This window comes from Chiloscyllium plagiosum, unplaced genomic scaffold, assembly GCF_037043375.1.
Source record: "Chiloscyllium plagiosum isolate Xiang-an unplaced genomic scaffold, Cpla_swu_hap1 HiC_scaffold_10, whole genome shotgun sequence".
Lineage (NCBI taxonomy): Eukaryota > Metazoa > Chordata > Chondrichthyes > Orectolobiformes > Hemiscylliidae > Chiloscyllium > Chiloscyllium plagiosum.
The window spans coordinates 24,233,583-24,259,923 of record NW_028270148.1 but is presented as its reverse complement, the minus strand read 5'-3'; the positions used below and the strand labels follow the sequence as shown (position 1 = coordinate 24,259,923).

General features: G+C 40.1%; 1 protein-coding gene across 1 annotated transcript in view; it reads left to right on the top strand.

Annotated features, from left to right (window-relative positions):
* The window catches only part of ttc27 (tetratricopeptide repeat domain 27), a 210,387-nt gene that overhangs the window by 45,903 nt on the left and 138,143 nt on the right, over window positions 1–26,341 (top strand). The window contains exons 6-8 of the mRNA XM_043695515.2: window positions 643–807; window positions 3,274–3,407; window positions 8,724–8,836. Of these exons, the coding sequence (XP_043551450.1) occupies window positions 643–807; window positions 3,274–3,407; window positions 8,724–8,836 (412 nt within the window). The remainder of the gene's footprint in view (window positions 1–642; window positions 808–3,273; window positions 3,408–8,723; window positions 8,837–26,341) is intronic.

Below are 26,341 nucleotides of genomic sequence, written 5' to 3'. Positions count from 1 at the left end.
TAAAGGATAATAATGCATCAGAGAATGCAACTATTAAAACAGTCAGGGCTGTCTCCATTAACCAGAACGTTAGCTTGGCTCTGTTGATAGCACCTTTGCTTCCAGATCAGATGGTTGTGGGTTTTGGTCCTTCTTCCAGGTCACCGCAAATAGTGCATGTTGAAATTTAAGTACACCATTGAGGAGTGCTGTGTGGACAAAAATTCCATCCTTAAAATAATGAAGGAAATTTGCAAGATGGATATGGAAATGACTGATCCCAGGTGGGGAAATGTAAACCGTGATATATTAACTTAGAATTCAGGTTAAAATTATTTTGAGAAATCTTCGCACTGCTTTGAGGTGTGAATATCCTGCTCTAGATTATCACAGAGTCAATTCAAGTGACTGGAGAAAAAGCCAGATCATTACAAAGGAAGTAAGGATACGAAAGAATGTCTATGCTTAAGAAAAATGGCAAGTTAACATGATATAACCAAAGGCATTATAAACCTTTCAGTTCAGACGTACAGTCTGGGTTTTACACTGAGTCACCTGAGAATAAAAGCAAGTAACCTCTCTCATTATCCAGTGTACTAGTTTGGGGATCCTTCTGTCGCAGAAAGTACTCAAAATTTTGTTATATCTTTGATATATTCCCAGTGTCTGCAAATGACACCTTCTTCAGTTCTGGAGAGTGCCGAAATTTAGCAATCCAGTTCCACCTGGAGTGTGGCTATGCTTTGCTATATTACTACGAATACAAGAAGGCCAAGGAGAATTTCGACAGAGCCCAGAAAATGGCAAAGTTGTCTACTGCCATGACAGGTATGTCAGACTCGCATCATACTTTTCAGTATTTTTATTTCTTTCCCAGGCTTTAGCTAATATAATGTAGAGACTGAAATCTAGCCAAGACAGCTTTTTAAAAAAAATGTATATTTTAAAAAATCTCTGAAAATAACTAGCTGGCTTCTTTGAGAATTTCATTTGTTGTTAAACATTTTAAAAGTAGGAAGCTGTAAAATTTTCACTATATTGAATCTGTTAGAGGTTAAAATGGCAAGATCATATACTTGAATAATGTAGTAACCATTGGCATTGGTCTCACTACACTACAGTAAGGTCTTTCCACTGACAGTCACTATCCATGTCTCTTGTCCACTGAGAAACGATGTCAGACTCCACTGCTATGCCCCAGTAACATATCCAGTATTGTCTGCACCATGCAGATGAAGAATGTCAGTATAACTGCATTGTTCAATTTTTGTGTTCTCCTCTTCATCTTGCAATTGTTTTCAAGGATCCTTTCTAGTGGAAATGAACTGCAGGTGCTAGAGGTTAAAATTTAGTTAGCTCATCCTCTGCTGATTACGGAGTGATTTCATCTTAATGCTCACACTAGATTTAATGAAGGCGTAAGATTGGCATGGATAGAAAATTGGCTAGCAAGCAGGAAATTGTAGGCATAAATAGCTGTTGTTCTGGGTGGTAAGATATAACAAATGGTGTGCCACAGGGGTGAGTATGTTTGCCTCAACCTTTTGCAATTTATATAAATGACGTGGATAAAGTGACGGAAGGTGTGGTTTCTAAATTTGCTGATGCCACAGGTTAGGTAGGAAAGTGAGTTGTATCTTCATAACGAAAGAGGGTGTTAATTCGAGTCGATAATTTTCTGGCAAATGGGGTTTAATGTGGGAAAATGTGCAATTTTCCATTTTGGCAAGAAGAATAAAAACATTTATCTAAATGATGAGAGGATGCAGATAGATCTGGGTAACTTTGTGTATGAATTGCAAAAATTAGTATATAGGTACTGCAGGTAATTGAGAAAGTTATGATGTTTCATTTATTGCAAGGACAATTAAAGAGTTCGGGAAGTTGCACTTCAGTTATATAGGGCACTGGTGAGACCACATTTTGAGTACATTAACAATATTGGTCATCTCCATTAAGAAAATATGTGTAAATGAATGAGAAGCAGTTTACAGAAGGTTTATGAGAAGTGTAGCTGGAATGGTGGCTTACCTTTTACAGAAAGGTGAAGTGAGGCTCGGCTTGTATTAGCTGGAGTTTAGAAGAATAAGAAGTGATTTGATTGATGTATTTAAGATGCAGAGGGATGTTGAGAGATTGCATTTGGAAAGGGCATTTCCTCTTGGAGAATGTAGAGCTTGGAGTCACTGTTTAAAAACAAAGGGTCACCGATTTAAGGAAGATGGTGGAAGAAGAGTCCTTGAATATTTTGAAGTCAGAGGTAGAATCGATTTTTGACAAGCAAGAGGGTGAACAGTTATGGGGTATAGGCAAGATGGTGGAGTAATCAGATCAGCCCAGATTTTATTAAATGCAGCAGCAGGCTCAAAGGCCTACCACCGTGCCTATGTACATTTTAGGTGGCACAGATATGATGGCCCAAATGGCCACTTAGTGTGTCCTAAATTTCTATTAGAATGACAGGAAGAGATTGAGAAAGGACCTGGAAAAATCACATGGCCCAGGAATCTCCTTAAGTGTGCTAAGATTGCAAATAGCCCCAGTATTTGCTTTGGAGATGGGATCAGCGGTAAAAATTACTCTTGTATCTCCAGAAGTCTCGGGAAATTAATCTCGTTGCATTTCAAAAGCAAAAGTCACACTACAACCAGATGCCAATGACGCTGAGCTGAGTTTAAGGTTTTGAGCCTTGAAGTCTGAAGTATTAGATTTTAATTTGTTCACTGGGTGTGGAGTGTGCTCGGCCAGCCTTTTATGTCCATCCCTAGTTACTCTTGAGAAGGTACTTGAACTGCTGCTGGCCATATGGTGTAGTAACGCCGCAGTGCTGTTAAAGGAAGCTCCAAACTTTTGACCCAGCAGCAGTGAAGGGATGTTGATATAATTCCATGTCAGGATAGTGAGTGACTTGAAGGCGAACTTTCAGATATTGGTGTTCCCCTATTTCTGCTGCCCCTGTTCTTCTGGGTGGTGGGGTTTATAGGTTAATAAGATTCTGTTGAAGGGACCTTAGTTGAGAAGATTGGTATTTTAATGTAGAGAACCTTTGCTTTGCTTATTTGATTGTCACAAGATTGATTTTTAAAATAATGGAGTAATGAACATGTCTATGATGTGTATATCCTTCAAAGCAACTGAGAAAATTGAAATCATACAGTTTTATTCTTGATTTTCTTGAATAATTTTGTATCCTGTTTCATTTTCAGTGAGTGAAGTTAAGTTTTTCACCTACTCTCCACTCCCCATCCCTTACCACTTCCTTCATAATGTAAATGCGATTTGCATTTCTTTAAGGTGCTTTGGGGAAGCGGACGCGATTCCAAGAAGACTATTTAGCTCAGCTTATCTTGGATGTCCAGCGGGAAGATGATGCCCTCCATCAAACAGATCTCCTGCTAGCACCAACGCCCTTGGAAAATCTTCCCAAGGTAGCTCTCATGCAACTGTACTTAAAGTTTGACTGGTTCTTCAACTTGTTGCTATGACTTATAATTAACTGAGAATCATGTCTAGCTTAAAGTTGGTAACTATAAACATTGATCTCAGTGTCAAAGCCCTGTTTTCACATGGGAAGGGTGAAAGCTAACATGGGTAGCCACTTGAAAATTAGAACCACCTTCCGCATTGTCTGTTCCTTTTATTTAAATTTGTTTTTGGGATGCGAGTGTTGATGGCAAAACTAGCATTTAATGCTCATCCTTAAGGCAGATGATGAACTGACTTTCCGAATAACTACAGTCCGTTTGATGTAGGTACCTACAACCACAATGTTTTTTCTGCAGTAATTTGATACAACCAAGTAGCTCGCCTTGCTATATCAAAGGGTGGTTAAAAGTCAATGATATTGCTGACAATCTGCAGTCATGTATAAGCTAGATCAGATAAAGATGAAAGATGGGTTGGCATGGTGGCTCAGTGGTTAGCACTGCTGCCTCACAGCGCTGGGAATGCAGGTTCAATTCCATCCTCTGGCGACTGTCTGTGTGGCGTTTATCAATTCTTCCTGTGTCTGTGTGGATTTCCTCTGGATGCTCTGGTTTCCTCCCACAGTCAGAGATATGCAGGTTAGATGGGTTGGCCATGCTAAAGCACCCTTAGTATCAGGGGATATCTAAGTTATGTGGATTAACATAGGAAATGCAGAGTTACAGGGATAGGATAGGGGATTGATTCTGGTTGAGCTGATCTTCAGAGGGTCTGTGTGGAATTGATGTGCCGAATGGCCTGCTTCTACACTGTAAGGATTCTTGGATTCTATGATCCTGCCCTGAAGAATGTTAGAACTTTTTTATTTACTATTCTTGGTAGTTTATGATCATCACTTAATGAGACGAACTCTTTATTCCAGATTTATCGATTAACTGAATTTAAATTCCCTTGACTGCTGTGGTCTGATTTGGAATCTTCTATCAGACTTTTGGTCCAGGCCTCTGGATTACTGGTTCAGACCTGTGGATTACTAGTCCAGTAACATTGCCACTATGCTTTATGCCAAATCTGGTCACTGGGCTCTGTATGTGTTCTGAGGACAAGACCATCATATGGAAGAAGACAAGGAGCTGAATAAGTTGTATTTGATGCAGTTGATTATTGTGAGGGCCTTGCAACTGCATTTCTATAATGATTTTAATGTAGCAAAATGACCTGAGACACTTCACAGGAGTGTAATTAGAAAAGAATTGACACCAAGTCAAAGAAGGGGAAATTAAGGTAAACAATTAAAAACTGGGTCAGTGAAGTAGTTGCATATCCTTAATTGATTTGGAGAAGGTGGTAGTGAGCTGCGTTCTTGAACTTCTACATTCCATGATGGCATTTTCTGGTCCTGATTGGATAGATAAAAGTGGAATCATCTGAGGCAGTCCTATCTAACTGGAAATAGAAGGGCCACGTGAAGAGAATGGTGTTGACGACATGTGAAAGACTGGCGGGTCGAATCACACAAATAGCGGCATATGGTCACAGTCACAGAGGGTATTATTTGTGATTTTGGTCAGAGCTACTTCATGCTGTGGCATGGACAGAAGTCCAACTTGGGGTGTTAGAAAGGATGGCTGTAGATTCAGGAAGCAACAACACTTGCTTGGAGTTTGGAGAGGCAAGAGAGGCTGATAGTGGGCCTAAAGTTTTCAAGGAGAGAGGGGTCAAGGGCAGCGTCTTTATAAGGTTAATAATGGTAGATTTGATAGGGCTGAGGGTATTAGGAGAGAAAACTATTCTCAATCCATGGACTAGAATCAGGGTGATACAGTAGGTAATACATAAGGATTGGGGAACTAGTCTAAAATGGCATATTTTGACATAATAATTATATAAATTAAGCATTTTTTGTGCCCAATTCCTCCGCTTGTTGTGTTTGTCCAGAAGAAAATTAGCAGTGGTTTCCCTGTGCAGAACTCTGGTTAAGATAGCTGTCTGGTTCTAATTCTATAACTAAATCCTGATTTATACTCATACATGTTTTCCAGTGGATTGCCATCTCCTGTTCAGTTTTACAAATTACTGTTGTAACCTGAAGGATTTGGCAACTATGTCCCATGATTTTTTTAAAATATCTACCTGTCTGATCCTTGCTGGGCAGTGAGGGTTAAAATTATCCTGAGACTCTTTTAAATATTCGCATTTGTTATTTTTTCACTGGAGCCCTTGAAACTTTACAAAGCAGTTGGAAGGTTCCAGTCAATTTTACAGATGTGTTCTATAGTCATTGTGGAACACTTCTGTGTAATGCATCGCAAATTTCCTGACAGCCCCCCCTCCCCTCAAGAACTTTTGGAGTTTGAGAGAAGTGCATTGCATTTACCAACATTGTGTTGGTAAACCTATTCCTTTCTCCTCCATGAAGATGCTTCAGGAAGCAACTTATGGGAACTTGTTTTGCATGACTAAAAGTTATCACTGCATTGTTGACAAGTAGCAAAATTCAATCCATGCCATGTTAGGTGTTTGCTAAAGAGCTGTCCATTTTGAGACCCCTCGGCTAGAGAATTGTAGGAATGCACAATGTTGCTGTGCCAAGCTGAACACAAAGCATGGACATATATCCTTACAGTTTGAGTTCCTGTTAGTCACCTAATTGTCTACAACTGTATCATTTGGAATAGTACAAATTAGCAACAGCATCCCTGAATGTTCTGGTTTTTTCCAGAATTCCTGTAGCATCCTAGCCTGTTCTAAGAACTTTAATTGTGGAAATAACTGAACATCTTTGCAAAAAAAATTGTCTTATCTGTTGCTAGGCGATTAATGTTTATAAGTATGATACTAGTTACTGAGTAATGAGGGATGGTTAATCTTGATTAACTTCTTTGGTAATGGATTCAAAAAAAGTCTTTAAAGAATTGCTAAGTAAACCCAGAGCGCATACCTTTAATTTTGCTGGAGGTTGCTTCACATTGGAATCATGGCTCAGATTCAGTCAGGTGGAATTGACTTTGTGACATAGTGAATGTGTTTCCCCAGAGTTGCTGATAGTATAAGTTAACATAGACCTTCTAGTGAGTGGCCAACTACCTTATTAACAAATGACCTCCTGATAGATCTGCATACAGTGGGAGGTGGAGAAATGTTATTGATTGAAAGAAAACAATCGGTTTTGTGTTTCTACCACAATCACTCTTTAAATTGTTGGACATCAGGAGTTGATTGTACCCTATTGCCTTGCTTGATGTGTGATCACTGGAGAACAGCCAGTGACTATGCACCAGTTCTTGCTTTAAAAAACATTTATTCCATGTAATGTGTCTGGAATTTACGTTTAGAGACCCTCATTAAACAGAACACCATGGGAATGAATAGGAAGAGAAGTGGGACAAAAACACACCAAGGTAGATTTTACAGGGATCTGATTTTTACGTTACTGTACTTCAGACATATTTCTAATTTTATGGGGTTTTTTTCAAATCTTATTTTTGAAAAAGTCAAAAAGTTTTCAAGTGCTTCATAGCAGCAGTCTAGTAGGATATTTAGAAGGAAGGTTAACTCCTGATTGATAAATACAAAGCTATAATCAATATTCACAGTTATAAACAATTTTTTTTTGTGCTAATGTATTTGGTAGTATTGAACAAGAAAGAGAAGCAAATGTGATCAAGTCCGGTGTGAAGTTAAAATATTCCTTTCCATGGATGTACAAAAACCTCTCCGATCTATTGAAAATTACCATGGAATTGGGGAAGAAGGCAAACCAGCACAACTTAGATTTACATAGTACCTATAACCTAGAAAAATGTACCAAAGCGCTTAACAAGAAGAGTGTCAGTGCAAACTTTTTAACAGTGAGCCACAAAATTATCTCTATGGGCTGATCACAGGTTAGAGGCCTATGTTTTAGAACAGGAGGGTAAAGAGGCAGAGAAGTTTAAACAAAGTTCTCCAATGCCAAGGCAGCTCAATGAACAGTAGCCATTAAAATTGGCGATGTGCACTAAGGCAGAATTGGAGAAACACAAATCATGAAGGCTGCTTGGCCTGGAAGAACTTAGTGATAGGTGCAAGGACATGGAGAATAGATTTGCAAGCTAAGATTGGATTTTAAACTTGAGCTCTTGTGAGATCGGGTTCGAATCCGGGTCAGCATGCAAGGGGATGGTAGGTGAACATGAATCAGAGCAAGTTTTTGCATGAACTTGAGGTTATGTAGGATTGTAGACGAGAAGTCAGCCAGGAGAACATTGGAATATGCAAGCCTGAAGATATCAAAGACATAACTGTGGAGGATTTTGGTAGTGGTATGCTAGATTAGGCAAGCCTGAAGTAGAAAAATGCATCTAATAAAACTTGGGATAGAACGACCTTTGACCCATTTAGAACAGAAAGATCCCTGCTGTGATCCCTTTTTTGATGTCAGCAAGACCGTGGTTTGAAGCATATAGTTGATGCCGCCGCCTCAGAATTATGGAAGAGAATTCTAGACCAGTGTTCCCACATGGAGTTGTAGGCGGAGGTTTTCAGAGATTGCACGGCTGATGCAAAGGCTTGAGAAATAGGAGGGAGGGTAAATGCCCTCAAAATATTAGAGAATTTATAGGTGTTCAGTTACTTATGTATTCAGATGTTTGGGTTCCAGATGATGGTGCCAGAGCGAGCAGCAAAATTGCACAGTGCTGCAGGCATGTGTTTATAAGTTAGAGGGTGATCACTACCAGGGTCACAAGACCACACTACCCAAAGCATTTTTAACTACAAAGAATTCTCAGTTTTGTAAAGGTAGGTTATGAAGTGTCTATTATTAAGATAGAAGCGAATGAGCTTAAAGGGGATCAGGGAGGAATTTGCCAAGGGCTGCCATCAGGGTGGTCCTAACCTGAAGGTATTTAAATTACTGGTCGCTCAACCTCGGTACTGATGATTGTTGCATTAATTGGAAGCAAAAAAGTAACCTTGGCAGAGCATTCAGAGACTCTAAAAATACCTACTCCTTCTCTCCACAAAGGCTGCATTAGAGAAGCCAATGAAAAAGTTTCCTGATGATATCGACAGTCACGTTACACTTGCTGGTTATCTCGTTAGACTTACTGGGATTATGTAAAGCCCTCCAGATTTTGGATCTACCCTTATATTATTTACTGTCAAATTTGATATTTATGTTCCTATTAAGTGTCTTGGAATGTTTTATGATGTCAAATGTGTTACTTAAATGCTACTTTTTGTATCATAACTGTCTCCAGATGCTAAAATGTCACAGATGAATGCTACAAGTAAGGTACAACAAATAACATGGTGATGCAATTTCTTGCCAACAGAACCTTGAACTAAGTGATGACACTTTACTGAACTCGATTAAACTAGCAGACCCCAAGGAGCAGAATGTGCCAGACCTATGTGCAGAGGAGCTTGCTGTTATTCTTGCTATCTGGTGAGCATTTTCAGGCATGTGGATAGACCTATATATTTTGTGATAGTTTGTACAAGAAGGACGGATTGCATCTAAATTGGAAGGGGACTAATATACTGGCAGGGAAATTTGCTAGAACTGCTTGGGAGGATTTAAACTAGTAAGGTGAGGGGGTGGGACCCAGGGAGATAGTGAGGAAAGAGATCGATCTGAGGTGGGTACAGCTGAGAACAGAAGTGAGTCAAACAGTCAGGGCAGGCAGGGACAAGGTGGGACTAATAAATTAAACTGTATTTATTTCAATGCAAGGGGCCTAACAGGGAAGGCAGATGAACTCAGGGCATGGTTAGGAACATGGGTCTAGGATATCATAGCAATTATGGATACATGGCTCAGGGCTGGGCAGGACTGGCAGCTGAATGTTCCAGAATACAAATGCTACAGGAAGGATAGAAAGGGAGGCAAAAGAGTAGGGGGAGTGGCATTTTTGATAAGGGATAGCATTACAGCTGTGCTAAGGGAGGATATTCCCAGAAATACATACAGGGAAGTTATTTGGGTGAAACTGAGAAATAAGAAAGGGATGATCACCTTATTGGGATTGTATTATAGACTCCTCCAATAGTCAGAGGGAAATTGAGAAACAAACTTGTAAGGAGATCTCGGCTATCTGTAAGAATAATATGGTGGTTATGGTAGGGGATTTTAACTTTCCAAACATACATTGGGACTGCCAGAGTGTTAAAGGTTTAGATGGAGAGGAATTTCTTAAATGTGTACAAGACAATTTTCTGGTTCAGTATGTGGATGTACCTACTAGAGAAGGTGCAACACTTGACCTACTCTTGGGAAATAAGGCAGGGCAGGTGACTGAGGTGTCAGTGGGGGAGCACTTTGGGGGCAGCGACCATAATTTTATTCGTTTTAAAATATTGATGGAAAAGGATAGACCAGATCTAAAAGTTGAAGTTTTAAATTGGAGAAAGGCCAATTTTGACGGTATTAGGCAAGAACTATCAAAAGCTGATTGGAGGCAGATGTTTGCAGGTAAAGGGACAGCTGGAAAATGGGAAGCCTTCAGAAATGAGATAACAAGAATCCAGAGAAAGTATATTCCTGTCAGGGTGAAAGGGAAGGCTGGTAGGTATAGGGAATGCTGGATGACTAAAGAAATTGAGGGTTTGGTTCAGAAAAAGAAGGAAGCATATGTCAGTTACAGACAGGATAGATCGAGTGAATCCTTAGAAGAGTATAAAGAAAGTAGAAGGATACTTAAGAGGAAAATCAGGAGGGCAAAACGGGGACATGAGATAGCTTTGGCAAATAGAATTAAGGAGAATCCAAAGGGTTTTTACAAATATATTAAGGACAAAAGGGTAACTAGGGAGAGAATAGGGCCCCTCAAAGATCAGCAAGGTGGCCTTTGTGTGGAGCCACAGAAAATGGGGAAGATACTAAATGAATATTTTGCATCAGTATTTACTGTGGAAAAGGATATGGAAGTTATAGACTGTAGGGAAATAGATGGTGACATCTTGCAAAATGTCCAGATTACAGAGGAGAAAGTGCTGGATGTCTTGAAACAGTTAAAGGTGGATAAATCCCCAGGACCTGATCAGGTGTACCCAAGAACTCTGTGGGAAGTTAGAGAAGTGATTGCTGGGCCTCTTGCTGAGATATTTGTATCATGGATAGTCACAGGTGAGGTGCCAAAAGACTGGAGGTTGGCAAACGTGGTGCCACTGTTTAAGAAGGGTGATAAGGACAAGCCAGGGAACTATAGACCGGTGAGCCTGATGTCGGTGGTGGGCAAGTTGTTGGAGGGAATCCTGAGGGACAGGATGTACATGTATTTGGAAAGGCGAGGACTGATTCGGGATAGTCAACATGGCTTTGTGCGTGGGAAATCATGTCTCACACACTTGATTGAGTTTTTTGATGAAGTAACAAAAAAGATTGATGAGGGCAGAGAAGTAGATGTGATCTATATGGACTTCAGTAAGGTGTTTGACAAGGTTCCCCATGGGAGACTGATTAGCAAGGTTAGATCTCATGGAATACAGGGAGAACTAGCCATTTGGATACAGAACTTACTCAAAGATAGAAGACAGAGGGTGGTGGTGGAGGGTTGTTTTTCAGACTGGAGACCTGTGACCAGTGGAGTGCCACAAGGATTGGTGCTGGGCCCTCTACTTTTTGTCATTTACAAAAATGATTTGGATGCGAGCATAAGAGGTACAGTTAGTAAGTTTGCAGATGACATCAAAATTGGAGGTGTAGTGGACAGTGAAGAGGGTTACCTCAGATTACAACAGGATCTGGACCAGATGGGCCAATGGGCTGAGAAGTGGCAGATGGAGTTTAATTCAGATAAATGCGCGGTGCTGCATTTTGGGAAAGCAAATCTTAGCAGGACTTATACATTTAATGGTAAGGTCCTAAGGAGTGTTGCTGAACAAAGAGATCTTGGAGTGCAGGTTCATAGCTCCTTGAAAGTGGAGTCGCAGGTAGATAGCATCGTGAAGAAGGCGTTTGGTATGCTTTCCTTTATTGGTCAGAGTATTGAGTACAGGAGTTGGGAGGTCATGTTGCGGCTGTACAGGACATTGGTTAGGCCACTGTTGGAATATTGCGCGCAATTCTGGTCTCCTTCCTATCGGAAAGATGTTGTGAAACTTGAAAGGGTTCAGAAAAGATTTACAAGGATGTTGCCAGGGATGGAGGATCTGAGCTACAGGGAGAAGCTGAACAGGCTGGGGCTGTTTTCCCTGGAGCGTCGGAGGCTGAGGGGTGACCTTATAGAGGTTTACAAAATTATGAGGAGCATGGATAGGATAAATAGGCAAAGTCTTTTCCCTGGGGTCAGGGAGTCCAGAACTAGAGGGCATAGGCTTAGGGTGAGAGGGGAAAGATATAAAAGAGTCCTAAGGGGCAACATTTTCATGCAGAGGGTGGTACGTGTATGGAATGAGCTACCAGAGGATGTGGTGGAGGAGACTGGTACAATTGCAACATTTAAGAGGCATTTGGATGAGTATATGAATAGGAAGGGTTTGGAGGGATATGGGCCGGGTGCTGGCAGGTGGGACTAGATTGGGTTGGGATATCTGGTTGGCATGGACGGGTTGGACCGAAGGGTCTGTTTCCATGTTGTACATCTCTAGGACTGTATGACTCTATGTTATCCTCTCACTGTTCAACATTGATAGAAGGAACCAAGTCGAGTAAAACTTTTGAGTTTATCCATTTCTGTCAATATTATGAAATGTAAACCCAGGATCTCCCAAGACAATATAGAATGAGCTAATCGTAACTCATTGGGCAATTGATGCATTTACTAAAATAAACGCAGGTTACTGAAGATGCTGGAGATCTAAAGTAACAATAGAGAGTGCTGGAGAAACAAAATTAATGTTTAAAGTCCAGTATAACTTTTCCTCAAAACCAAAGAAGTCATATTGGACTTTAAACATTAATTTTGTTTCTCTCTCCACAGATGTTCCCAAACTTGTTGGGTTTCTCCATTGCTTTCTAATTTTATTGATGGGATGACTAATTGGTTGGTGTTGATGTGAGGAATCAATGTGACAACTTAGTATCTTGGATTAACATTGGTGGGTATATGACCCACCAGATCAGGTACTCAGACCAGAAGACCACAGGTATAATACCAATACCTTAAGCCAAATTGGCCCAAAGCAGCTCATTGGCTTTCCTGCAACTGTTGGCAATATTCCTGGGTTAGCAAGCAAGAAAAGTAAATCAACCAGAGGTCTACTTCTTTGAATTATTAGTATGTATCGATTCCTGTTTTTCATGGCTCTCCATATGTCTTTGTTGGATGAAAGCAGGACCAAAATTGGAACAATGCTGTTAAATAACCTGACAGTACTTAGTGTGAAAGGTACCAAAAATTGAAAGCAAAACACAATATATTTTAGAAATACTGAAACACTGCACTACAAAGTGAAGTCAGGCCATTTATAATTTTTACAAAAAACGTGAAAGGTGTGAGCTTACAGTTTGAACAAAAGGTTTCACTGTAACCATGGGGATAAAGTATGTTTTGTGATAAATTCCTTTTTATTGTCTGCAATTTGTGTGGTTGGAGCCAATACTGAGCCAGCATTGTAACATGCAGAGGACCAAATCGTTCCAATTGCTACATTCATGCCTTACCACTGGTCATTGCATTTGGATTTGCCAAGCAATAAGGGCAGGACACATTGCAAGGTTTTCATTAAGTGACAGTGCTGGGTCACTAAAAAACAGTTGCAGAGTCACAGTCGGTTGATGAAGAAGGGCTAAGGCAGAGGTGGGCTGCATGCAAAGTATAATGTTGAGATGATTTAGGCCATTGACTCTTTGTAGTCAGAACTCAGGAAGAAATTCTGAGTCTTTAGGTGCATAATTAATTTGGAGCTTAGTGAGAGATGAAGAATAGTTGAATAACTGCAGTCAGAACTCAGGAAGAAATTTTAGGATTCTGTAGACACCTAACCTCTGGTATTCAGCATTAGGTGGAAAACTGTATTCTCAATGGGCTGGAGATGAACTATGATAGTGTAGTGTGGCTGGTGCGAGACCAGTGCCAATCTCGATAGACTGCAAGGGATTGCAGATGGTCACTACCCATGGAGCATGCCTAAGGTGTTAGGAACTGCAGGTTAAGATGGGGAGGCCTGGAGGAGTAAGCAGTGATCGGGAGCTACCAAGCACCTGATCTGACTTCCATGTCAGGAATAGACACCTCCTTCTATTTGTGTGAAAACTCCATGTATATGAAGCGATAATAGATCGTAACACAATGTACACACAGGAAACGGGCTTTGTGGCATTTACTAGCAAGAGTCTAATCATGCCATTCAAATCTTGTGTTGAAAATCAAACACTTCTTCTCAATGTCAGGAATCTTAATTTTTCTGATCTCAGCATTTTGGTCCAATTGACTCACTATTGTCCTTATCATTTAGGTGCTGCAAAAGTTTGGCCACTCTCTGTTCAACACTGGGAAATTTATATGGGTTTTAAAAAGTCTCCAGCTATTGGATAATTATGCAGAATGGTTCTGTCAGATGCTATGTGATTAAAGTTTTTCATCCTTTATATGTGTAGAGCCGCAGGAGATGGGGGCGATACTAAACGAGTATTTTGCATCAGTGTTTAATGTAGAAAAGGACATGGAACATATAGAATGTAGGGAAATAAATGGTGACATCTTGAAAAATATCCATATTACAGAGGCGGAAGTGCTGGATGTCTTGAAACGCATAACAACGGGTAAATCCTCAGGATCTGATCAGATGTATCCTAGAAGTTGGGAAGTGATTGCTGGGTCCTTGCTGAGATATTTGTATCATCAATAGTCATAGGTGAGGTGCCAGAAGACTGGTGGTTGGCTAATGTGGTGCCACTATTTAAGAAAAGTGGTAAGGACAAGCCAGTGAACTATAGACCAGTGAGGCTGATGTCAGTGGTGGGCAAGTTGTTGGAGGGAATCCTGAGGGACAGGATGTACATGTATTTGGAAAGGCAAGGGCTGATTAGGGATAGTCAGCATGGCTTTGTGCATGGAAAATCATGATTTTGAGTTTTTTGAAGAAGTAACAAAGAAGATTGATGAGGGCAGAGTGGTGGACGTGATCTATTTGGACTTCAATAAGGCGTTCAATAAGGTTCCCCATGGGAGACTGGTTAGCATGGTTAGATCTCATGGAATACAGGGAGAATTAGCCATTTGGATACAGATCTGGCTCAAAGGTAGAAGACAGAGGAGGGTTGGTTTTTAGACTGGAGGCCTGTGACCAGTGGAGTGCACAAAGATCGGTGCTGAGCCCACTACTTTTCATCATTTATATAAATGATTTGGATGTGAGCATAAGAGGTATAGTTAGTAAGTTTGCAGATGACACCAAAGTTGAAGGTGTATTGGACAGCGAAGAGGGTTACCTCAGATTATAATGGGATCTTGATCAGATGGGCTAATGGGCTGAAAAGTGGCAGTTGGAGTTCACTTTAGATAACTGCAAGGTGCTGCATTTTGGGAAAGCAAATCTTAGCATGACTTATACATTTAATGGTACCTTCTTGAAAGTAGAGTCACAGGTAGATAGATAGTGAAGAAAGTATTTGGTATGGTTTCCTTTATTGGTCATAGTATTGAGTGTAGGAATTGGGAGGTCATGTTGCAGCTGTACAGGACATTGGTTAGGCCACTTTTGGAATATTGCGTGCAATTCTGGTCTCCTTCCTATCCGAAAGATGTTGTAAAATGTGACAGAGTTCAGAAAAGATTTACAAGGATGTTGCCATGGTTGGAGAATTTGAGCTAGAGGGAGAGGTTGAATAGGCTAGGGCTGTTTTCCCTGGAGTTTTGGAGGCTGAGGGGTGACTCTTTCGAGGTTTATAAAATCATGAAGGTCTTGGATAGGATAAACATTTTCCCTGGGGTGGGGGAGTCCAGAACTAGAGGGCATAGGTTTAGGGTGAGAGGGAAAAAATATAAAAGAGACCAAAGGGGCAACTTTTTCACGCAGAGGGAGGTATGTGTATGGAATGAGCTTCCAAAAGAAGTGGTGGAGGCTAGTACAATTACAACATTTGAAAGGCATCTTGATGGGTATATGAATAGGAAGGGTTTGGAGGGATATGGGCCGGGTGCTGGCAAGTGGGACTAACTTATGTTGGGATATCTGGTTGGCATGGACGAGTTGGACCGAAGGGTTTGTTTCTGTCCTGTACATCTCAATGACTTCATATAATAATGTAGATATTGTTTTATAAGCTTGCAGAAATTCTATCTATCGGTAAACATCATCTGTGATGTTCGCTTGACATCTTGACTTTCACAGTGCAATATATTATCTCCAAATTATAATATCCTAAACAACTCGATGATTGGGTGGCATGGTGGCTTAGTAGTTAGCACTGCTGCCTCACAAGGCCAGGGACCCAGGTTCACTTCCACCCTTGGGTGACTGTCTATGGAGTTTGCACATTCTCCCCATGTTTGCATGGTTTCATTCAGGTACTCCATTTCCTCCCACAGTCCAAAGGTGTGCAGCTTAGGTGGATTGGCCATGGAAAATGCAGGGCTACAGGTTTAGGATAGGGAGTGCTCTTTGAGGGTTAGTGTGGACCGATGGACCGAATGGCCTGTTTCCACACTGATTCTGTGAACTATTTTCCTGACAGTCTAAAACAAACTGCATCTGGTCTACAATAAGAGAGGGCTTGCATATATGTGGTGCATTAGCAGGAACATTTCAAAGCGCTAAATACAATTAATTACTCTGGAATTATGCAATTCTTACATACAATCGCAGCAACTATTTCAATTGCAAAAGTATCCCCTAGATGATAATACATAAATGATCAGTTTATTTATTTCATTGGTCATGCAGTTTGAGTGAACGACCAGGCTATGAGGTGAATTGTCCTTTAATCAATGGGAATATTGCCTGAACCACCAGAACAGACAGACTGAATCTTACTTCAGCCGCGATGTGAACTGCACTGCTCCCTTAGAATGTTCAAATACATATCACTTTCAAATTCTGGAACAGTGCTTGAGTTCAGTTCTTCCAATTACCTGATATGGCTTGAGCCAAATTGACAAATATCGTGATCAGCAATAAACAAGTCAGAGTTTAGCTAGTGACCTTGTTTACTGTTTCTTCAGTTAATTTTTAATGTTATTGATGACCAAACAGATGGATAGCGATTTAGTGACTACTTTCTCATCACTGATTCTGCTGGTTTTGCCAAGATTTTAGTTACCAATTCTTTGGCTCATTGTGCTCATCTCATCTGATTATGCTGATATGACGTACTTGGTCTGTAATGCTATATTAAGGTATATGTTGACAATTTTATAAAAACATTGTGAAGTAAAGCAGTTTGGACATGATCCATCAGAACATGAGTGGCTTACTAGTCATTTCAGCTTGAAAATTCAGCACAATTCTGATCAGATCTTCACAAGCAGAATAAAGACAGGAGGTTGGCAGTATAATGTCAATCGCCTTTGCCATACTGCAATCCATCCTCTCAGTTTTTTATTATTAGCCATGCCTCCTTTCTTTTAATAAAAATTGAGAGCATGGCAGTGAAGATTTTTTTTATCTTAAACAAACACACGATCAACTTTGGGAACTACTATAATGCTTGTGCTTTTATAGTGATCTAATCTAATTCCAGAAGGTTTTGGCCATTTCTGTTGAGATTTTGCATATTACTACTAAGTTTGGTCAGTAAGGATAATTTTCTTCAGCTAAGATAAATCTAAGCATTATTTGTTGAACTATGAATTTTGTTTTCTCTTAGGTCAATGCATTCAGTAAAGAACATTAAGGTTTTATATTTATGAAAGTCTTCAGTCACAGTTTGTAATTTTATCTTGTACATTTCATTCTTGACGCATGCAGAGTATTTTTTTTCTTGACCGTACCTGAGCTCGAGCTTGAAGATTCTCTGTCTTGTGTTACAAGGGCAGTTGAAGAGGGAAGTTATGGCATGCACAGCTCATGGTTAATGATGTCATGTTTCCTCAAGGGGGATGAGGCTAATTCATCTGGCAGGTAGCAGATGTTTAGATAACCTTTCTGCCCTTTAGTTTTCCTTTCCAGTTGAGTTAATTGCCAGTCTTTGTAGACCATATGGACGGAACATGTGTTCTTAGTTCTGTTGGAAGCAAGTGTGATCATATACTGTCCAGATGGCCTTGACTTTAAGGTGACCTCAAAGCTGAGTTATGAAATGAGTAAGTTACCGCTGTGTAAGTTGCCATCTACATCATTAAGGAATTGTTAGTAATAAAGAAAGCAATTTACTGGGAATGCGATCTGTTCTTGATGGCGTATCAGTTTGGAAAAAAAAAATTTATTCCCCCCTTTACTTCTGTAAAGGTGGAGAATTCTTCCTGCAGTAAGGTTCCTTGTGTATCCACCTTCCAGTACCTGAGCCAAATGATCACGTGTGGAATTTTACAGTGGTATAATATGAATTTTTCCATCTGCATTTTTGCATCATCACAGTGTGTACCATATGCTTAATGTGTGTATATATCCTCCTGTTGCATTGTTCTATGGTCACCTTTTCAGTCAGGAAAATGTATTTTTTTTTAATGAGCAATATTGTCTTGACAGGCCATGTTCTCCACAATTCTCCTCATGTTTGTATTCTTTAAGGTATTGCTGTGCTATAATAATGAGGCAAGTATTATTTCTCCACTCCCCACCTTATTGCAGATCCAACCTTATAACTTGGCACCGCCGTCATGACCTGTTCTACCTGTCCATCTTCCTTCCCACTTATCCACTCCACCTTCTCTTCTGACCTATCACCTTTACCCCCACCTCCATCCACCTATTGCACTCTCAGCTACCGTCCCCCCAGCACCACCCCCCTCCTATTTATCTCTCCACCTAGGCTCCCAGCCTCATTCCTGATGAAGGGCTTTTGCCTGAAATGTCGATTCTCTTGCTGCTTGGATGCTGCCTGACCTACTGTGCTTTTCCAGCACCACACTCTCGACTCTAATCTCCAGCATCTGCAGTCCTCACTTACGCCTTACAAATTTCAGCCCCAGTTTTTCATAACTCTACATATAAGCTGCATTCTTAAGTTATCGCATTTTGCTTTCTTGGGAGAAAATGATTTTCATTTGCTCTTAGTTATCGAATATGGTGGAGCGTTTATAGAAATTAGGGGCCTGATGGATAAATAGCTCACATATTTCCCAGTGTCTCAACTTTTGAGTGCCTGCTCTCTCTACTTTTTATCCCTGTGCAGAATAGTTCCTTTTTCTTGCACATGACTTTCCTCTAATGTTGCAGTCAAAATATTGGGGCTACCCATTTGGGCAGTCGGAAAGATGAAAGGATGTTCCTCTGCCTAAGTATTGGTGCATTGCCAATCCATTGCTGTTCTTAAGTTATCAAATTATTTGTTGGAGTAACTGTTGCAATGAACGTTTATTCCAAAGCAGTGATTCAGTTGACAAAGGTAATCTCTGTCCAAGCTAAATAGAAAGTCTGATTTGATTTTTGAGCTGTTTTAACTAATCTGAGCTGAGGCAGTCATAAGGCACATGGCATTGCACTTAAGCATTTGGACTACGGAGAGGAACTAATCCAGGCCACTGCTTCTGATGACCATTCATTGCCTTTGGTTGTCTATGGTCATTGATGGAGAAGAGATTGGATTCACATCAGTGGAATTTCCTGAAGCTAAGAATTTCAGTTGGAGGAGGTACCATGAGGTATCACTCAGCTGAACACTCGACCATGTGGTATAACTGCATATGTCTTCAGGAGATAAGGAGGGATGAAAATTGACAAAAGTAAACTGAGCAATTTTTACCTCGGGTAGAAAGTTAATTTTGGGAGGGCTCCATTACTGACAGAAAGGAAATTGTGAAATATTAACTTCTTTAGCAATATACATTTTTATTGTCTTGCCATTAACGTTTTCCTCATGTAGTTTTTCCTGTAAATGATACCTTGCAAACTTGGATCTATTATATATACCTTATGGGGTTCATTGGTATCAGTCATTCACGTAAGTAGTCTGAGCATCATATTTTTACTTTGTTCCATTCACATGGAATGATAGCATAACCCTGGGGTGAAACAACAGTACCTCCTTGTGATTTGAACAGATTATTTATTAGTGCACTTTTTCAAACTCTGAAGGTGGATTGGGGGCCTCAGGAGACAATATCAAGTACAATTCATTGAGTATGTGAACATACAGAAGGAATTGTTAACGGATTCAGTTATTTATATCAATATAGTAACTAAACTTGCATTGTTACAAATATATTGACAGTGCTACCTGCCCCACTATTGTGGGTCATCTTGATTGGCTTTAAACAAAATAGGATATTTCTCAGAGCCTGGCTCCGTGTCTCTGACCCTCAATTTTTTAACTGTCTAATATGAACACACATGGACAGGGATTCAAGATTTTCCAGTGAATATGCATGGTGTGTTTTCTGTTGCTTAGACAGATCAACAAATTTGACTATAGTCTATGGGGTAACAATGTGATAGCTAGCTCATTATCAATGATTTTTCAGTTTAAACCCCCCACTTCTGCTGTTAAAAACATTATAAATAACCACTTCCAGTATAATGTCTCTCCCTGATGAAAATGCGAGTAGTAGGACATGGACAAAGTTTCAACGTGAGACTATGGAGAGATTTATAAACAATGACCAGGATTTTTAAATTCTCCTTTGCTGATCTTTCTGTTTTTGGTTTGCTTCACAAGGAACAATACTTTGTCTTTGAAAATGTCCTGCACAGAAGTTACCAATCTACATTTGGTTTCTCCGGTGTAGAGGAGATGACATTCTGAGAAGTGAATACAGTATATTAAATTGAAGCAGGTACATATAGATTGCTATTCCACTTGGAGTGTTTGAGGTCTTGGATGGGGGGAAGAGAATGTTGATCAATCTTTTTGATTGACAGCTACAGATTTTTGAGGGGTGAAAAGAAACAAATGTATAAAGTTTGGAGCTTGCACTTTTATTGAATCTCACGTTTGTCGTGCCTTGCTGAGTGAAACTGCAACACAATTTTCTCAAGAACTCTTCAGCTACTGGGAAAAGGAATTTGAGGAGCATCCTTGCAATAGTTTCCCTGTGGCAGACCACAAGGAGACTCAATTGTGATTATCTGAACTTGCTTTTGTATCCATCCTTGATTATATTCATGATCACTCAAAACCACTCCTGCTGGGTAGGATATGCTGTTTGTACACCTGACTCCTGAAATAACAATTCTATTTGGAACTCAATCACAGCAGAAGCCAGAAGAACCGTGAAAACCTTTGAGTGATGTCTGCAAAACATCCCAAAAGAGGTCTAACTGGCTCATAGAGACCTCAGACTTGTGACTGACCAAAATAGAGAAGGTTTATTCAGTCACACCCAACACACATGAGACAATTCACTGGGGACATGCAGAAATGAGGCTAAGATTATCACAGAGAGTGCACAAAGCTCCGATCCCTCAGCTGCCCATCGTAGTGCTAAGAGGGAAGGAAAAGAGTAAAAACAGAGGTGCATGAAATAGATCAGACACATGTAGTTGAATAGTCTGGTGGCTGTCATTGCCAGGTCCACATGAATAACAGCTACATGTGCCGAGGTATCACAGCATGACTAATATTTGCGAAAATGCATCCATTAAAGAGTCAGTAGTTTTGGCAGAGAAAAATTAGAGCGAAGAGAAGGATAGAAAAGGAAAAGCGAAAGGTTATAACTGGGATTTTGAAAAATATGGAAACAGAAAGTAGTTGCAGCCCAGATTTTAAACCAACAGAAAGTTAACTTTGTACTTGTAAGAAATTAATTTCCTAAAATTACTTTCTCCCCTCCATGATGCTTGTTGAATTGAAATAGTGAATATAATGAAGTCATTTTGTGCTTTTATTTTTGTAACTATTTGTAAAATGTTGATTTAATTTCCATGGAAACTTGAGCCCCCTCCTGCTTTCTGAACAGCCTACTTGAAGCTCTGGTGTCCTTTCAGGCTTTAATGAAATTCTCATTTCCTGCATCACTCTCATCAACTTGTCAGTTATTATAAGCATGCATAGAGAAAACATGTTGTTTAATAACAGGGACTTGAGGTGATGAAATGTTAAGAACAAGTTAATTCTACACTGTGAGAACCAATTCATAGATTAAATGCCATGACATCATGGTTTTCAGTATGAGACATATTGGTTGTGGGAGACAACCCTCCCACTGATCCTTAAAAAGGGATGAGTCAATTTTGTTTTATTGCATTTGGGTGAGGGAACAGAGAATGTGAAATCTCTGTGCTAACAAAATTTCAAACAAATCTTTGTTCTGTTTACTTAATTTTCAAAAGGGCAGTGTTGTTGCATTGGGCATTGTATTCTCAAGAAAGAATACTGCACTTATCTAAACAAGAAAGCTTTTTCAAGAGAATTGCATTTTGTGCAAGTAAACTTTGGGGTATTAGATTATTAGGAGAAAGTGAGGATTGTAGATGCTGGAGATCAGCGTTAAAAAAAGTGTGGCGCTGGAAAAGCACAGCAGGTCAGGCAGCATCCGAGGAGCAGGAAAATCAATGTTTGTAGCCCTTCCTCAGGAATGGGGCGCAGGGAAAGGGGCTGAGAGATAAATAGGAAAGGGATGGTGCTTGGGGGGGGAGGTAGCTTGGGAAAGTGACAGGTGGATGCGGTTGGGGGACCTGATTGTGATAGGTCAGAGCGGAGGGTGGAGTGGATAGATAGGAAGGAAGATGGGCAGGTAGGACAGTTCAAGAGGGTGGTGCTGAGTTGGAGGGATGAGTTGGAGGGAGGGGAGATGAGGAATCTGGTGAAATCGACGTTGATGCTGTGTGGTTGGAGAGTCCCAAGGTGGAAGATGAGGCATTTTTCCTCCAGGTGTCGGGTGGCTAGAATTTGGTGGTGGAGGAGGCCCAGGACTTGCATGTCCTTGGTGGAGTGGGAGTGGGAGGGGGACTTGAAGTGGTCAGCTATAGAGCGGTGGGGTTGATTATTAGATTATTACCCTTGCCCTCTTGCTTAGTAAGAAATTTACAGTGATCAGCTCCTCAGCTGACCTTAAAGACAAGACTCATCAGTTAATTTTCCATTGGGATCAAAATGGACCTTATGTGGAGTGCAGGTCAAGTGGAAGGAGATTTGGATGTGATGCTTTAACATGAGCCAAACCAGAAGAGACAGTGGTATTCACATTTGTGTTGAAAATTTCCCCCTTCCTCCTCACCGTGCTCATTAAACACCATTAAACATTTTCCATCGGTTACTGACGCTGCTGTTTCATGTTGTATTGAATTTGTGGTAATGATGGCATTTGATTGATTTTACTGTGTGAATGTCATCACGCCCCACACTGAGTGCAGGAATGTGCGTTGCCTGCACCAAATAGACCCAGAGCTGAAATTTAAATTCCCATTTGTACCTTGAATGTCAATTGAACAAGTAAGTGTGTATCCTTCATCTGTGCTTCTCAGCCACGAATTTTCAAATTGTGCTTGCTTTTCTGAACAATAAAATTGGGTTCTGCTTTATTTTTCACATCACATCTGGATATTTGTAGATTAGAATTACATTAGAGCTTTTTTGGAAGGTTATAGATCTAATTGGATGTCTGATAGAGGATAATTCTATGTTCTTAACCCAAAGAATGTAGTGAAATCTGAGATTTATTCCCTGTGAGCCAAGTGTATGTAGACTTGTCAGCAAGTTATACTTTATACAACTCCATTGAAAAGAAGGAAAATTTTGAGGCTGTTTTCTTTGTACTAAGTTGTTTTTAATATTAAATGGTCTGTGGCAGTTAAGACTTTTCCCTAACATCTTTCTTATGTTTCCAGTTAGCCAACAGTTTCCAAGAGTCAGAGAAAGTGAGGACTGCAGATACTGGAGCTCAGAGTCGAGAGTGTAGTGCTAGAAAAGCACAGCAGGTCAGGCAGCATCCTCTGATGCTGCCTGACCTGCTGAGTTTTTCCAGCACTACAATCTCGACCCAGTTTCCAAGAGTCGACTGAGTTGTATGAACCAAACCTGCATTTTGTTTTTGTTTGGCAGGATACATGTTAGCATTGCCTCAGTCTAACAAACAACTCTGACTCAGTTATTGGAGAACTCGTGGGATGTATACCTGAGCTGTTTTGCAGCTCTTACACCATTTTCTACTTCAAAGAGCAAACCAGCAAACCTCTTCCCTTTGATTTGTTTTTGCATGTATCTCCTTTGGACCACATACACTTACAGAAGACGTTTGTGCTCCTCTGCAATCATCATGTTCCATTGGGCTGAATTGAGCGTTACTCTGCCAAATCTACATCCACCTCATTGTTCTTCGTGAAATAACAATCCATTGGGATGATCTGTAAGATGTAAAGTTAATGTTTACATTTAACATTCGTGGAATGTTTGGCAGGTGTTCTTGGCAGTTGATTGCTCCCTTTTAAAGGACCTACCACCATCATTTCAAGCCCTTCCAGTGAGCAGATATGACTGGTCTTTCTCTCTCTCATCCAGAATTCCTGAATCCTCTGGATGCATGTCTTTTATATGGGGAAGGTAACCTTATGACCATTGCCTGGTTTGAATAACTTGCAAGAATGCTTTGGTGTACAATGTTAAAAATCACACAACGCCAGGTTATAGTCCAACAGGTTTATTTAGAAGTACTAGCTTTCGGAGTGCTGCTGCTTCACCTGATGACACCCCATTCCAACATCGGCTTCTCAAATCATTAGTGTACAATAGTTGAGACTTGTTCAGAAGAAGGGAGGATGACTTCTGTAATTCAACACACTATTCATTGTTCCCCTGTTAATCTCTCACGTTGCAGCCACATGGACAATTTCAATACTTTTTTTTTAAAATTGGAATTTCGGCAATGTCTTGTACAAGGAAATTGATGTTTTCCTGTGTCTCGAATTGAAGTATGTCACCTTGCCAGATACTTCAGAGATTGCATCCATGGTATTTCAAAAATAAGTATTTCACAAAAATTTGGAATGAAATCTTGTAGGTTTTTTAAAAATCTGGTTTTGTAATTTGTTTCTAAGTTTGATGTGCTGTTGTCTCATCCCTGGCTTAAATCATTTGAAATAGATGTATAAGGATTCCACAACCCAGCCCAGACACTCTACCTCTTTTAGTTTCCCTTTAGTATAATGCTATGTTTGTCTCTGTTCTGTATCCTACCTGGCCCAAATCCCAAAGTGGCCAGAAAAATCAGGCAGCAGCTTTTACTTTGTTCTTCTAATTTTGTTTCCTCCTATCCTGAAAATGAGGGCTTTATTTTACAGTTGTGGTATGGAGGGTGAAACTGTCTATGTTTGTTGTCATTACTCCTCTGACACACTCTCAGATTTGTGGATTTCAAACATTAATAGTTAAATATGAAAATCCAAATGACTATCAATGCAGTTCTACACTTCTACACAGGATATGCTGTTAAAGTTCCTCTAGCCTGTTTTTAATTAGAAATGATTGAACTGACAAGAGCTGTGTTACACTGTAGTTTTTCTGTAACAAAATCCTTGAAAATATCAACACTTTATTTAATAGATATAACTGGGAGTTTCAATGGTGTGTTAAGTTCTCAGTAATTGTGAGCAACCTCTCTGGTCCTGAAAACTAATACCGATGGAATTTTAAGCTCCTCCATTATGAATTGACAACATGCTTTGTTTTTTTGGGGGGAGGGGCTGGTGGGGCCTGTGGGAGTTTCATTTTATTTTCAACCGTAACATTATATATGTCCCAATTTTCATTATACTTAATAAGTTGATATTATAAAGTGAAAGATAACAATGCTTGTGTCTGAGAATTCTTTAATATGATACCACTTATCTTGCTTAATGTATTTGCGGTTGCTTTGATGTTTGGGGATTCCTTTGATTCAGCACCAGATTCATATCAGTATTTCTAGGTTCAGTGCTGAGGGTTGGAACTTCACGGTTGACTCCAGTATCCAGGCTGATAATTTGTAATCAAGATTTTTAGAGAGAAACTGTTTAAATGAAATCTAACTTGCAGAGACCATGAAGTAGAAATTCAAGAGAATCCATCATTCTCTTAGAATAAAATGGAAAATTGACTAACTTAGCCACTAAGTCATCAGATGAAATCTTGTTGAGGCTATAATTGGCTCCTGTTCTCCCCCCCACCCCTGCACCCACTCCCAATGGTTCCTGAATTTTATGAATTTATAGAGAACAAAATCTCACGGACACAAGGCTTGGCTCAACCGCAAACTTTTTAAAATTAAAGTAAACCTAATGTTGTGATACAAAGCCTCTAACCTGGTCTAAGTGATTAGTTTGATTTAAATCCCTCCACAATTTAATCTAGGCTCCAACCAAAACACACAATCACCATGATTTATTAGAAATTAAAATTTACCAAGAAGCCAAAGGCAAAACCTCACAAGTGTCCTCAAATCTTGCATAATTCAGACCCAAACTCCCTGGGTTTGATTGTTGCCCTTAGATTGCTTTAATCTCTCAGCCCCAAAACCTCTCAGATTTGGCTCACAGAAAACTTAGTTGGTCTTTCTGGTGAGAACTGTAGGTCCACGATTCAAGTTGACCCTTCCTGACCCTCCTTATGACTGCAGGCCCCTCCTGACTAAGATCACTTGGATTTAGATGAAACACTTACAGTTGCCAACACAGCTGTTCTCCCCTAGCATTGAGTGGAGGTCTGGGTCAGACTGACTGCTATCAATTTGCTTCAATTTCAGTAATTCATATCAAAAATATCAAACGTTTTCCAATTGCTCAGGTTATCTGAGAGCTAATCCTCCTTGGTGTATTTCACACATGGTCCAGTCAAGAATGAGAATTGAAAAAATGCAGTCTTCTGCAATTGAAATAAAAGTTCAGAGTGGTTCTAAGCATCTCTCTTGTTGCTTGGAAATGACATTACAACAGCACCGAGATCCAGATGGATAAAGGTTTCAATTTATCCATTCCCCCCACTTACGTGGGAACTCAT